Source organism: Terrapene carolina, unplaced genomic scaffold, assembly GCF_002925995.2.
Source record: "Terrapene carolina triunguis isolate 2854851 unplaced genomic scaffold, T_m_triunguis-2.0 Scaffold192, whole genome shotgun sequence".
Taxonomy (NCBI): domain Eukaryota; kingdom Metazoa; phylum Chordata; order Testudines; family Emydidae; genus Terrapene; species Terrapene triunguis.
The window spans coordinates 13,778,427-13,793,991 of NW_020664543.1; the positions used below are offsets into that span (position 1 = coordinate 13,778,427).

General features: G+C 44.8%; 1 protein-coding gene across 2 annotated transcripts in view; it reads left to right on the forward strand.

Annotated features, from left to right (window-relative positions):
• Positions 1 to 15,565, forward strand: part of TMEM104 (transmembrane protein 104) — a 67,241-nt gene that overhangs the window by 570 nt on the left and 51,106 nt on the right. For both annotated transcript variants that reach the window (XM_026654415.2, XM_026654416.2), the window contains exons 2-6: positions 1,682 to 1,788; positions 6,174 to 6,295; positions 10,947 to 11,028; positions 12,074 to 12,173; positions 12,817 to 12,897. In XM_026654415.2, the coding sequence (XP_026510200.1) occupies positions 1,744 to 1,788; positions 6,174 to 6,295; positions 10,947 to 11,028; positions 12,074 to 12,173; positions 12,817 to 12,897 (430 nt within the window). In that variant the 5' untranslated portion in view covers positions 1,682 to 1,743. The remainder of the gene's footprint in view (positions 1 to 1,681; positions 1,789 to 6,173; positions 6,296 to 10,946; positions 11,029 to 12,073; positions 12,174 to 12,816; positions 12,898 to 15,565) is intronic.

Consider the following 15,565-nt stretch of genomic DNA (forward strand, 5'->3'; position numbering starts at 1 on the left):
GGGGGGGCTCTGGGGTGGGAGGTGGGGAGTTTGGAAGTGGGGTGGGAGGTGGGGGGCTCGGGCAGTGTGAGGGCTCTGGGGTGGGAGCTGGGGGTTGGGTATTGTGGGGGCTCTGGGGTGGGAGGTCTCATGTGGAGGGTTGGGGGTGGGATGGAACACGTGGTCACTGGGGTGGGATATAAGGGGTGGGGTCTCTCTTGGTGAAATGGGGTGTGTCTGCTGTGTGGATATTTGTCAGTGGGATGTTTCCCTTTCATCTCCCCCCTCCTGGGTTGTATTTTGGACAAAGAAGTAGAAGGTGTCTCCAAATCAGTCTGTGTCACATGAGTTTTCTCTTTGCTTTGTCTCTCCTTGTTCCCACCTCTATTTTATTGTCACTGGGCATTTGAGGAGAGTCTGCCTTAGATTTGCACATTTTTCTATGATGAGATGTCTGCTGGCCTGATAATTCTGAGCATGGCTCTGTAGCAGTCTCCCTTGGTTTTGTTCTGTTTTAGGCTTTGCTGTAGTGTTTTTAGCATCACTATCTTGGGTGGGTTTGTTTGCTCCATTGAACTGGAGATTAATATTGTCATGTCCAGAACAGGATCATTATCTAGGAGTGGGTTATATTTGTTAGCTGATTTTAGCTTTTCATCCTCTACTACTCTGCTGCTGTGGGGGGAGGAGGGGATGTTTACTGTTGTGATTGAGGTGGTGCCAGAAGTTGAATATTCTTCTGTGCCTGGGCTAGGAGGAGGTTTGTACTGATAATTTTTGCCAGCTGGTGTAGTTGGTTGTTAAGACAGGGCCCAAACCTTTTCTCCTATATAGTAAGGTGAGTTAGATTAAGTTCTCAAGTAACTGGAGTAGTGATTTTATTGGAAAATTTGTAATCATTTAATGGCTTATAAATTCTTCAGAGGGCTTTTTTTCAAATGCTTTTATAGCTATTGTGAAGTTCCCCAAATGCTTTTATTTTGGAGGCCTAGGTATGTATAATTCAATGTATTCTGTTTCTACATTCAGAATGTTGGCTGGCTGTTTTTTGGAAAGTATATGGAGAGAGATTGGGGTTGTTGGGTGTTTTTTATTGTAGCAATCTGCAGAATAACTCATGTGATGGCAGTATATTTCTAAAGCATATTGATTATTATTTGGGTGATGGTATGATTAGATCATCCTTTATAGAACCATTGTTTTCCTGCTGAGTGGGTTAGTGGAAATCCCAGGTTTGGTGGCCGTTTCAGTAAGGTTGGTACATTCCATAAGAGTTGCCATAATAGGGCAGAGTCCATCTAGCCTAGTATCCTGTCTCCAATAGTTGCCCATAGCAGAGCTTCAGGGGAAGTGTACAGAACAGGACAATTATGGAATGATCTGCTCCTGTCTTGCACTGCTGGCTTCTTGCAGTTGGTAACTGGTAGGTATCTGATGTGCAGGGGAAAAGAGTAGGGCTATCTGATAACATTTGTGCACTTTGTCAAAGCAGTAAAGAATTTTGAACGGAGATGTCAGGACAGTGTGTTGGAGGAGGGGGCATCTGGAGGTGTGCTCATATCCCAGGGCAGGACAGAGTCCCAATTGCAATTCTGCTCAAATCTTCATCTGTTTACAGTAATGGGTTGTCCATCGGTCTTTCAGTGGCATCATGAGCCGCTGCTGCTAATGATAACCAGTCTTGGACATGTTGTCTCTTTAGGCCAGGTGTAGCAGAGACAGAAGATACCTGCTTCTCCGTTCCAGGCCCCTCTAGCCTCAAACATGGCGGGTGGCATTACCGACACAGGGGAGCTGTACTCTCCTTATGTGAGTATTACCACTGGGATTCACCACTGCTGTTTGTTCAGTGTCTTATCTTCACAACCTGCTTACTCTCAGGGTATGTTGTTACTTATATCTTCCTGATTCCCAGTGAACAAGATAATCAATGGCAAAGTTGCAAGGAATGCTAGAAGATATTAGGATAAGGGCAGTAGAACATGTTTAGCTTGTTGCCCAAGGGATCTTGGTTTGAATTACCACAACAAGGGCCACTTGGGAGTTTGAAAGTATCTAGAGTTTGGTGAGTTAGCTTAGAGAACTTTCATCCTGTCTTTCAGACTTTATATGTTAAGTTTGGCTTGGTCCTTTTTTCACCTGTATTTATGGTCAGAAATGTGAAAATGGCATCACCTTTCTGCGTGTCTCTGGTCCATATGTCTTTTGAGACACATCTGTTCACTGATACAAACTAGTTTTAAATAATCAGTTAGAATGCTTAGTATTTGCATATTGTTTTACATCGCCAGTTACTCTACAAATCTTAAAGGGACACTGTCAACCTGATACTTAATTGATTGAAAAAATGAGTTACAGGTAGTTTGATACTACACCTGCCCTCTTGCCCATTTTTATGGTTTTACATCCACATTTTTAAAAAAAGTTTTCCTCCTCTCCCCTGATCCTGTGTGAAAGACTTGCACAAATAGGTGCAGCTGTGTGGGATGCTGAAATTCACTATCTACAAAGCATTATCAAATATAAAAAAAACAAACTGAAAGCTTAAGGGGGCAAACCTTTTTTCCTCTGATCTGTTTGTTAGTCATCTTACATGTTAATTGTAACAATGATAAATTAAAAAAAAAAAATCAGACAGACATGATTTTTCAATGGGATGTCCCAAATGATCAGTCCTCACAGCATCCTTTATGAGGTAGGTAAGTATAATATCCATTTTACAGATGGGGAAACTGAGGCATTGAAGTAAAGTGACAGTCACTACCAGAGCAGGGATTAGAATCTCAAGTATTTCTGGCTCTCAGCCTTGTGCTCGGAACACTAGACCTGACTTCTCTTCAGCCTGGGCCCTGCAAAGACAATACAGCTATGTGAGCATAAGCTAGAGTCTATTCTTTCTTATGCATAATCTCAAAATTAGTAGTTAAATTTGGATTTCTTGATTTATTACGCTGATGATATAAATGGCAGAGTATACTCAGGAATCTAAAATACTATTCTGAAGTGTGGGATTTGCTGTATTAACTCCTGCATATTAAAAATGCCTGGCTAGTCTGAGGCACTAGTAACCATTTTAAGATCAGATATTTCATGAACCCACAATGCTAGCAATTAGTTCTGTATACCACCAGAAATGCTGTTTTTTTTTTTTTTTTTTATCTAATGGGGTTCATAAAATTGTCACTACCCCATATTACTTCCCCAGAGCTTCATTTCTGACGCGATCTTAGTGGTTATCTCAAGACCTATTAAAGATAGAACAAATGCTTTCCACCACCTGAGATCCAGGAATCTCAACTTTCAAATGCTATAAACATTAATCTCGAGTCTAGGGACCCTCAAAAGCTGAGGGTAGAATTGGGCATTATGCTCATAAGAGAATTGGCAGCTAAAAGCAGGCGAAGGGAACAGGGCAGCAACACAGTAATCAGAAAAACCTGATTTTAAAGCATTTCCTGTCCGATTACAGTTTTTTGATAATTTTTGTTGAGTCTTGTGCTTTTGCATAGTCTTGTAGTCTTAAGCATTTTCATGTCCAAGTGATTCCAGTTGACTCAGGTGGAGAAAATATTATGTGAGAGAAGATGAAGTCACTTTTTTTTAACTTGAACTACAAATGGCACTAATAGCATGAACTTCTCAGACGTTGCTAGCATAGGGAATTGGTGCAGAGGTACCTTTTTAAATGTTTGTCTTGCAACTATTGACATTTTTTCATAGTCAGCATTTAAAAAACCCACTAATAAAGTAGTTGTCATGCTCACTTTCAAGGTCCAGTATTTTGTGACTTGCCAAGAGCAGAAACATTTAGGTCCTGAAAGCTTTAGTATTGGTTCACCAATGTTGAGAAGGAAATCTACTCTCTTCTTAATGGGTTTTGATTTCCCCATTTTAAGTGAATTTTCAGTACTGACTTTGGCAAAATCATCTTTTGACTAGTAAACCAACCCAATTTGATTTTTGCCATTGAGGGGGATTATGGAACCCTGGGATGTTGTTTTTCTGACTACATGCATAGTTCAAAATGTTAGTGTTGCAGAAATCTCCTGGAGTCTGAGCTCTAGGGAACTGTAGCTATCTCATTTCCTCTCAGGATGCAGGGCTCTCACTGCCCCAGAGTCTGAGGACAGTAACATGATGCCAGTCTTGGCATCTGTTCAACCAAAGCCAAGAAAAATCACCTGGGTTTCTGTCCAAGAGTCCTTCATTGCAGAGTGAGTCAGGCCCCTGGGCACTCCGAACACAAGGGGATGTATGCAGGAAATGACAGCCTGCCAACTGAGTGACAAGATCCTTTCTGCAAACCGGGAAGGCTGCATTTTAGTCCTTTGGGGGACCAGCTGATGTTCATGCTTGAACAGTGAAAAGGTGTAGTGTCTCGTTGTGAGCGTAACAAAAAAGGCTTTGCGTTGTGTTTAGGATGATGTCTCCAAGCGTGGCTCCTATGATCTCTGGCCACCCCAAGCACTACATGTGGATTTCTCCCTCATTTGCACAAAAATTCTCATATGATCTTACAAGGAAGCGGGGAGACTCTCGGGGTGTGTCCCATACCATGTTTGCATTAAGAATGGGAGGGCAGAGTCCCCTCCCTTTGCTCAGTCTTCATCTTCCTCTTTTAGCAGAGCAGGTGGGGATCTGTTTCTTTTCCACCACTTGCATTGTGGTGACCCTAAGCACTACATGTGACTGAAGTGGGAACAGTTTAGAACAGAAACAGGAAATAGGATAGACCAGTCCTTGTGGAGTGGAAGGGAGTAGGTTGTGGAGGAATTGTCCACCATTTCTACGATCCCTGCTCAGTGCCTCAGAGGAAGAAGGCAGAAGTCCTCAGTCATGTAGCATATAGGAAAATTATTTCCTAGCCTCCAATCTGGCAGTCACTTTGACCAGTTTTCAACTCTCAGGGCTTGTCTACATTAAACCAGTGCAAATCCCTGTGTGAACACCCTTACATTGATTTAAAACTGGCTATATCTACACCTACATAAGCCAGGTTAAATCAATTGAAGGGTGTCCACACACAGAGTTACACTGTTTTAACTAAATCAGTTTAAAATTGCGTCTTTAGTTAAACCAGTGCAACTTTTTTTGTGTTTAGATTCGGCCTCAGATGCACTTTGTATCTTGGAAGTGCTTGACTCTGAGGAAACATGAGTGGACCACATCATGACACAATCCATTCTCTTTTGTTTCAAAGGGCCCCTCTCTCTCTGGGCTTTCAAGCACAAAGATGCTGAGTGAGAGAATTATGTGCATCAAGCTGAGGGCTTCCAACCACAAGGATTGTTCAATAGTATAGGTCACATGATGCTTGGAGGCCAGTCTCCTTTGGTCAGCAGATCTGGTTTTGCTGGCTCAGCCATACTTTACGAAGAATGGTGGTAGGACAATGGAAGTTGAAAGTGTCTAGTGCTTCAGGCTATTTCAGCTCCAGACTTTCGGTTTCAGGTTAAATACTGACTTCACTATGGCAGCCTGTGTGTGGTGATGGTGCCTCTTGCATTCCTGCTAGTCAGCAAAGATTTAATCCCTGGAGCCTATGAGACTTGTATGTAACCCCACAGTCTCAGTGCCTGACTCTGCCCAGGGTGGCTGGAAGGTGCCTTCTCTCCCTAGCTGTTGATTGGTTATCCAGCCAGTAAATTCCTATTTCCTTTCATTTAAAAAATATAATTAAATGAATTTCATGCTTCATGAAAATCAGGTTGGATCGTTCTGGCCTCAACTAGGCATAGTGCAGGCAGGAGTGCAGACTTCTACCGTACAAGTCTATCCGTGCATCCCATTCCTTACCCATAGCAACTCCTGCATGTATGGACCTGGGGCTCTCCTCAGAGGAGATTGTGGTACTAAATTGTCGTAATGTGGGGTGATTGTGATGTAGTCAAATGTCTATTCAAGATTCTATTGATTTTTTTTTTTTAACATTCCATAAATTGCAAATAGAACCAATTTAGGGGGAGCATCAACCCCGACTAGTGCTGTGCTGTGCTAGTGCACTAATCCACTGCATGACCTTTCTGGCTCTGAGTGTTCCCCTCCACCTGTATCTACTTTTACCTTGTGCTTATCCTTCCTAGACATGCACACAGATCACATTCCCCACACACAACCTGCCATGTCAGCGAGTTATCTTAGCTGATCCCCAGGGCGGCTGCAGACTCTAACGCGGATTATCTGGATGATTGCAGGTCGGCCTGGTTTACATGTTCAACCTTATCGTTGGTACGGGAGCCCTAACCATGCCGAAGGCCTTTGCCACCGCTGGCTGGCTCGTCAGCCTCATTCTCATAATGTTCCTGGGCTTCATGAGGTAGGTTTTTGGTGTCTCTCTTTGCCTATCTTCAGCATGCTGGGAGTGTGGTTTGGTTTTATTCTAAGGGTTACATGTAAGAAATTGGGAGCAGCATGCTGGTGAGGAGCCCAGCCACTCTGCCACCCAGCTGCTGGGATTTCACAATTGTGTAGCACCTGGATCCTGTTTAGAGGCTGTAGTTTTAATATTAACTTTCTGGCTAATGGATGTCTGCAACATGGAGCTACATCTCCTCTAGCTGGTGGAAGGGAGAGGACTTTGTCTCCACTGCCCGTTCTAGAGCCTTCTGGCTGCTGCATGGCAGAGGGTCTTCATAGAGTTTAAGGCCAGAATGGACCACCAGATCATCTATTCTGACCTCCTGTGTATCACTGGCCACCAATGCCACCCAGCACTCACATTCTAAACCCAGCAACTCAAATTAGACCAAAGCATTACAGCCCATGGGAGACTAGTTTATTATGTGCTACAGGCAGAGACTAGGAGAGACTGAGGTGCGCTAGTGCCCAAGGCTTCCCCCACTCCCCTCCCCAGCAGGAAAACTATGATTCTGGCAAGTGACACACACCCGCACACTGCAGAGGAAAGTGAAAAACCTCCAAGCTCACTGCCAATCTGACCGGGGGGAAAATACCTTCCCAGCCCCACATATGGTGATCAGTTAGACCTGAGCATTTGAGCAGGAACCAGCCAGCCAAAGTACCCGAGAGAGAGAATGCTCCATGTCACATCAGAGCTCTGGCCCGCTACACCCAATCTCCCATCTCCAGCCATGGCCATCCCTGAGGCTTCCAGAATATATTGGGCAGGGAAATCCCCTCCAGACCCCTGCAGGTGGGCAGCTGAAACCCTGAAGCATGAGCTTCACGACTCTACCCTTCCACCAGCCTCTGTTTTTGGGGTTGTCCTCCTCCCGCAGGGATAACTCCAGCGCTTGTCTCTTTGCTAGTGAATCTTTCCCAGTCGCCAGCAGCATCACAAAGTTGATGTGATTCCTGACAATTTCATTTCTGCTGACTGCATTTTGAATGGTGGCCGTGAAACTGACCTGTCATGTCAATTTCACTTTGGCTCCTGGCAGGGTTCTGAGCAAGGGGCACTGGAGCTCTGTCTGCCTGCAGATTCGGGGAGGCAACTCTGCACTGACTTCCATTTGGAAGGTTAACGTCACAGTCTTTGGCACCCATGCTTAACAGGGAAGGCTACTTATTCACCACAGACAAATGGAATTTTCAAATTTTGCTCTGAGTCTGCAGAATCCGCATGCTCTGGCTTTAGAACTGAATCTGGACTGGATTGACTCAGGTTAGAAATTCCATATATGTCAATCCCTTCTGTGTATGGATCATAACCTTTTAGGTATGTTGCACTGAGAAGACATTAGAATAATCAAAAGATCACCTGGGTCCTTCAAACCCATCTACCCCATGGCTCTTGGGCACAAGCAATTTAAGCAGATGCCCAAGTAGAGTTGCAGAGGAGCGCAGTTCGGTAGTGATTACACAATCTGCGAGTTGCTGAATCTCCCATCTGCTACCAGGAGGAAGTAACTTCCTGTAAAACTATGCCTACCTCATTCCTCCCCTTCACCAGTCTGGGATCTTGGAAACCCTGAGGCTGACTTGAAGTTGACCAGACTTCAGCTTGGTTTCCTCTGCACTGGTGCAGTAGTTGCAGCACAGGAGGTGGAGCTAAGGGCTGTTGCTATAGTTGTGTGATCTACACATTCAACCTGGAGACTCCAGTAGTTGGTGGTGTCCTCTTTCTGATGAGATGTAAAGCCTTGTCTGGATCACTGGTGCTCATGAAAGGTCCCCTCTCACTTTTGTAAGAGTATTAGGATGTTAATCCTGGTGTTCTGGCCAAATTCTGTTATGGGGAACTCCATTGGCCAATCTAAATTCCTTCTGCAGTTTTGATTGGATACAACTTTTTCCTGCCCTGTGCTGTTTGGCTATTAAACAGAGTCCATGTTTCACTGCATTTCAGTGGTGAATGAAATGATCTTTGTAAACCCCCAGGTGTGTTGAGGCTTAATATTTGTAAACTGCAATAAATCTGAGAAAGAAAGGCTCTATAAAACTCTGGTTAATTATTATTGACCGACATAAATCCTGGAAGTATAAGTGACTGTTGGATTCAGATGCAATCTTTTTAAAAACCTTATTTCCAAAGCATGAAGCCCATGTACAGAGCTCCCTACCATCTGCTTTGGTTCTTCCTCAGTTTATATCTTAGTGCCAGCAGGGGGTGCAAATTTTGCTGGCTCATCCATGATGCTCTTGTGCCAACCTTGAAATGTCACCCACTGGTGCTAAGTGCTTTGTGAGCCTATTTCCCCTGTTGCTTTCATTCCTGCGTTTGCGCTTCTGACTCCTTAATAACCTCTAGAGAACCTTCAGTGCAGTGAGAGTCTACATGGGCAATCATTATGTGAAGTCCAGGAAGGGGCTGCAATACTTTTATCCTTGCAAACCTAATTTCTCATTTGAACTTAATAAATGAATTCAGTCCGTGAAGCGGTAAGAAACTGTTTTTGAGCCTTAAATAAGATTGATTTTAGTTTTACTTAAAAGGGCGGTAGAGGGGAAAGAAACCTTAAAATGGTCATTTAGCCGAGACAATGACAATCCATTCCTGAAAGCGGCAAAGCAGATTGTAATGGTGAACTGGGACTTCGATGGGCGAGTGATTCTAGCCATCTCCTTGGCATTGGGTTAAAAAAAGTTCCCTCTCGTTATTTAACTCCTTCTTCTACAGTCACTGGCAAAATTGGAGGTGTATGTCCTGTGATTTGCTTGCTGCTCTGAAATCTGCAACAATAATAAACCATTGCCCTTCAGTAACACCTTCCTTCTGAGGGTCTTGCAGTGTTTTACAGCCACCAAAAGATTAAGCCTCACAACAGTACTGTGAGGAAAGGAAGTATGTATTATTCCCACTTTGCAGATGGGGGAAACTGACTCGGGATTACAAACTTTACCATGTGATGCTCCATCTTCCTCTAAGAAGCCTGCCCCCATTGTAGTGGGGTAGCATGTAACCTGTGGGCCATACCCGTACTGGAGATATAGGCAGATGCCTGCTCCATTTATGCGAATTAGTTGCAGGCTTCATGCTCCTGACAAATTTCCAGTGCATTTTTGGTTGGTCAAAGTTTGATCACCTCTGACATAATCTTAGAAATAAAAGGCTCCTGTTATTTACTGATATTTGCACCTAATTATGGTTTTATTTTGCTGTTTTAAGGTGTTTTTACACAAGCATTTTGGGTGAGACTAATGGGTCTACCAGGCCCCAGATGCTTAAACAAAAATACTTACAAACAGCAAAAGAGATCGTCTCCTGGATGTGATAATATACCATGAAGCCACCACAACTGTCTCCAAGTTTTTAGTTTACAAAAGAAAAAACATACTCTTGCCTGTTTCTATTCTTGCGAAACAGGAATAAGGAAGTACTCTTATGAATATTTTACATCTGTGTGGTGCCTTACATCCCAAATTGCATCATACTGAAATGCAACCATCTCTGGGTTGAAGGACAGCAGCAAACTGAGGTAGAACTCCCTGTACAAAAAGAGGAAGGGGAGAATGCTGGTAAAGGGCGCTGGGACAAACCCCTACTCATACAAAACATGCTAGGGGATCTTTAGTAGCTACACATAACAGACAGGACTCTGGTTTAGAAGGTCTCACCCTAGAGACCCTTCACACAGTGAACTACACAATACTTCATTTATCTGAGTTGGAAAGGTGAAGAACTGGGTCATCCCTGTCAGGATTCAATCCTGCCTGTGGATCTAAGGCAGTGGTCCCCAATGCGGTGCCCGTGGGTGCCATGGCGCCCGCTAGGGCATCTATGTGCGCCCGCATACTGTCCGGCAGACGAGCATCTGCCAAAATGCCGCCGAGAAGCAGCGTCATCCAGAGGCGTCGCTGCCAAAATGCTGCTGATTGGATGCCGCTGCTTGTCGGCGGCATTTCGGCAGCGACGCCTATTGACGTTGCCGCTTCTCGGTGGCATTTCGGCGGATGCTCGTCCGCCGGCCACAGTCCTCGGTGGCTCGTCGTCCGGCGCCTGCCAGACGAAAAAGGTTGGGGATCACTGATCTAAGGAGTCCAAAAATTCCAAAATTCGATGCTTAGGGCTCTGTGCCATTGTTTTCACTACTGCATGAGAACTTCTAGGTTACGAGATTAGAGTTGTTAAACTCTGTCTCAGTCCAGCTCTTAGCAGCACAGCATCCCAATTGACACCTGTGGGGCACTCTCATCAGAGTCCCAGGGCTGAATGGGCCACGGAGACGCTTGCTTCTACATATGGTCCCATGTACTAGCGGGATAGTGCAGAATCTTGCTTTGCCACTGTCTGCATTGTTCTCTGTTCCATACAAAAGATGCTTCATTTCCCAGAGCTGTCAGTCCAGCATCTCTCCAACACTAACTTCACATAAGAAATGTAAGAATCCCCAAACCCTAGAAAATCTCCTCTGTGCTTCTTCGTTCTTTACTCGGCAACAGCTTGGAGTCTGCAGCACGTACCCAGAGCTATGGATAGCCTGTCGCCCTCGGAAAGCCCAGTCAAAGTAATTTGCAGTGATCTATTCTGCTGTCTTAGTAATTGCTAAATTTAATTTCCCTTCTAGTTACATGACTACAACATTTGTGATGGAAGCCATGGCCGCTGCTAACGCCCAGCTGCGTTGGAAGAAAATGGAAAAGCACAAGGTTTGTGTCATGGCCTTTTATTTTCCAATCTCTATCATTCTTCAGTCCCTAAAGGCTCTCCTCAGATTACTGTGCTGGCTCTGCCTCGCCTCATTAGTAAGTCTAATAAAGGAATAAATTTCCACTGTACTTAACGTCTTCATATAAAATACAGTCGTTCTCTGTGGTATTGCTCATAAAACCCAGGATTTTCTTTTCCTGCTTTAAAAATCCCCAACCCTGCCCATACGTCTCCCAATTTCATACTACTGGTCTTGGCCTGAGATGCTGTTTAGAGGAGTTGGGGAGAGCAATCCATCATTCAAGGTGCGTTAAGATCTATAAATTATGTGAGATCCAGCCACTGCAGGCCACCGTTGATCCAGCTGGAATGCTCTTGTTATCAGTCATTGGGGTTGTATTCTAGAGACTTCTGCTGGGCATTCTCTCTGGCCTCTGTCCTGACTGTAGAATTTACTCCTTCTCTGGGTTTGTCTGCTCCTGGGTTTAATGGCCTTCATGACGCTGTACAAGGCATCATTTTTTGGTCAGACTTCAATCGCGGTCAGTAGGTGGGGTGAAGTTGTGGAGTGGGTTTTCCGGCTCTGCCTAGTGAGGGAAATGCAAAGGTTTGGGTTTTTAAGAAAATGTAATCTGGTGCCCACACGGTGAGTCTGGATACCAAATCTACAAACTCCTTGCATCAAGCTTGCTAGTGCCTTTATGATTTCACTGAATGGACTTTCTGCTCTTGTGTATATGTCCCGCCCAGAAAAAGAGTCGCTCACTTCGTCATTAACCTCCTAATGCCCTGCTAGTGTTGTCCTTCATTCCCAGAGTGCCCTCCCCACATTCCAAGACCAGGAAATATGGTTCCCTGCCATCTCCCCATGTGCTCACTGGTCTGTACCTTCCAGTCCCCCTTTCTTTAGCTATGAGCACATGGAAGTGAGGCTATTTCATTGGGTTGTTTCAACCTCCTTGTACTGTTGCCACAAGCTGTGCATCAGGTAGCAGACATCACAGAGCAGAGCTGGACAGTTGCACTCATTTTCCCACCTTCTAGGAAGACGACGATGAAGATTCTTCTTCTGGGGTCTCTGATAGTGATGTTCTCCTCCCAGATGGCTATGCACGATCAGAGACGCGGCCTATCCTGTCAGTTCGTAAGTATCCAGCTTTTGCTGCCACTTGCTCGCTAATAGGGAAGGAAAGGCCTCTCCCACTTCTGTGGGAACCAAACCCTTTACAACTGCCCTCTTGTAAGTGGAGTAAGACTCTTCTCCTCCACCTTTCAAGTGTAGACTAGCCCTCAGGGTGAAAGTTAATTTGGATCAAGATAGGGTTGAATTTAAAGCACCATAACCATTCCTGAACAGCTCCAGGAAAATGGATTAAGCTAAACAGGAACAAGACATTCTTATTCTAGAATAAGAGTATCCACTCATGGAGTTGTTCAAGAACTGTTATTTTGGAATGGACAAGCCCTTAGTGACAGATGAGTTCCACATCCCATGAGCTCTCTTCTAGTTCATGCCATTATGGCTTTCAAGATGGACTAGTTTTACTCTGTTGCTTCCAAACAGAAGCAGCTTTTTCTTTCCCCTTTTACCTAGAACAATTCCATCTGGTCACCGAGGCATAAATGTCTTGCTTTGGAAACCTATAAACTGTGTGGAGACTGTATGGCAGGGGTGTATGTATCCTGGATGGTGTTACCAGGATAGATGAGATGTCCCCAGATGGTGCCTGTCCTTCCTTTGGCTCATCAAGAAGAGTGAGTGGAACTTTCTTTTTTCCAACTTGCAGAGAGACGTGGCTCACCCAATATCTTTGAAATCACCGAGAGGGTGGAAATGGGTCAGATGGCCTCTATGTTCTTCAATAAAGGTAACTACCTCACTTTCTCAAGGGTTCCCAAAGATCTTCCTGAATGGGGTAGTAGGCGTCATTGTTCCTTAAATCTGGGCACTTGTAACGTGGTGGTGGAAGCAGCTGCTGCTCTCAGTTCTGGGGTCCCTCCAAACCTCCTGATTCTGACGACTTGACAGTTCCAGCCAAACATGCCCCTCATCCCCAAACACCTTTTTGTAGGATTTTTGTTACTGCTTGTCCTCCACTACAATTGCAGAGAATGAGATGTTATGGATTCATTTCCAACCCAGCCAAGGGAACTACACCAGAATCTAGGTAAGGAAGGGCAGAGAGGCTGAAATAGGTTTAGCCAAAAAAGTCTTGAAGCATAATGGGCAGATTTCCCTTAGCACAGGAGAGTATAAAGATTGTAGGAGTAACAGTTGCTTCTGCCCAGCATGACTGCTCTGGCCCTGACTCTTCACGCATTGATTGCGCGCCTCCTCTCTCTGTATCCTCTGCAAACGTGGTCCACAGTAGCAGAGCCAGCAAGTGCGCTGCTCTCACTTTGGTGACACTGTTAAGATGCAGCACACCAAACATTTCCCCGCTCAGTTAGCTTCAGTCTAAAGGAAGGAGGTCAGTGAGGAGCATTTCTGAGAGCACTTGACTGTGGCTGGGTAAGTGATCTCTAGGGCTTCTCTGATCCTGAGCTTCAGTCCGAATGGGTCCCTGTGCACACCTGATGGATGCAGACATCTTGTCTTTGTATTAAATGTTTTTTATTGTGGGACAGAAAACACATCTATAACTAGAATGAAATAAGAAAACCATACAAAGGTAGCTAATATAGCTTTATATTGCAATCTCACATTATAGAGATACAAACCATAGAAAACAAGAGTGATGACACTCAGAGCATAGTGTGTTAGTGAAGAAATACCATGCGGAGCCCGAAAAGATCAGACAGATGCCACGGTGTACAGTTTTGATCTCTTGCAGCCAAATGTCTTGTGAATGGCATGTTCCTTTGTTCACCGGTATTTTTGTCAGCACACAATGGGCTGCCTTTTCCACTGCATTACACCAGTTTTATGCTAATATAACTCCATTGAGTTCAACGGAGAATCAGGATCGGGGTTGGGGAGCATTTTCAAAAGCACCAGAGTCCTTTGCGAGCACAAGTCCCACTGAAAGTGCATGGGAATCCTTTCAGCGGGTCTTGTGCTCCTAGCTCACTTAGCTATTTTGAAATTCCCACCTTAGATCTCTAAGTGCCCCCACTCTAATGGTGGCAGACGAGCGGTGTGGTCTGAGCCTGGCCCTGGAGCGTCTAATCCCAGCTCTGCCACTGATTTGCTGCACCTCGGGGCAAGTCTCTCTGCTTGTGGCTGTTTCCCCAGCTGCGAAACAAGGCTAATACTTACCTACCTCACAGGAGTGGTCTGGGGATTAATATTTGTAAAGCACTTTGAAGAGGAAGAGTGCTGTGTACGTGCTGCCTAGCAGTATTGTTTTGGATCCTTGTCTATATCGGCAGGTGTAGCCTGCTAGATTAAGGGGATGTTGCAGAAAGGGGGCAACAGGTCAGCCAGTGCATGCGCAAATTTCAAATCGCTGGCAAAACCTCTTCAAGTGTATTGGAGAGAAGATGATGGTGACTACAATACCTAGTACTGGAGAAGGGGGGTTTATAAGGGAGGCTACATTCTAGGAGGCTGCAGCTGATCTTAAGCTGTAATCACTGATGTTAGAGGCAGCGTCTCCCAGTAGAGGGTGCTGGGTGTACATGTACTTCTCTTCTAACCCGAGTAAGAAAAACTACACGTAAATTTCCTAGCAATGCCGTATTACTTGCTTAATGCTTTACATTTTATCCCCTTTCTTAAAGTTTTATTTTTAGTTTGCGTTATCAGAGTTAGATGCTAGGGCCCGTTCCAAAAATATTTAGGGTCCCTATGATGGGATGAGAGCTCTTTCAGGAAGTCAGGTGGTGCTGCCACAGAACACAGCATGAAAACACTGTGACTTCCAGATAAGACAGGAGATCGACCTAGTTAACTGTTCATGGGGGAGCTGTGACTCATTTGCTGCTTTCCCTCCCTGGTCAGAAGTCATAGCCTGATCCTGTACTATTGCTCAGCTCCTGTTCAAAGGTGCCCCACTGTTTTTGCTAGAAAAGCTCAAACCTAAGAGATCAGAGACAAGCCAAGTTAAACATGCCTCTCTGTAGACTGTCATAGCACACCAGTCATTTGAAAGGCTCCACAGAGATCAAAGGGCCCTGAATGAGGGGGTTGTGCAGTGATCAGTTGGTTATTGGTTAGGGAATGAGAAATCTAGGCTGTCAGAAGCTAGAGTTTGAAAATACTAGCTCAAAGCATTAGCCTCTGCGATTGTACCATTAGCAACTGTCTCTGATGTTTGGATCCAGATGCTGTGTAGCACAGTCAGAGATGAGATGTCGGGGGGCTCTATGGCCATTGGAGAGAGGGTGGGGGGTTGTCACAAATTCCTACCAATGAGACACATTGGCCTGTTAAAAGGAAAAACCCCGTTGTTGCTAATGAATTCTCTGCTCAGTTCCCTTGACTGGTTTAACAATCTGACAGGATGTGAATCTGCAAACCTCGGAGTTAAGCTGGGGATAAATCTTCCACCTCTGATTCTCCATCTGTTTTCTGAAGGGTGCTGACTTACGTTT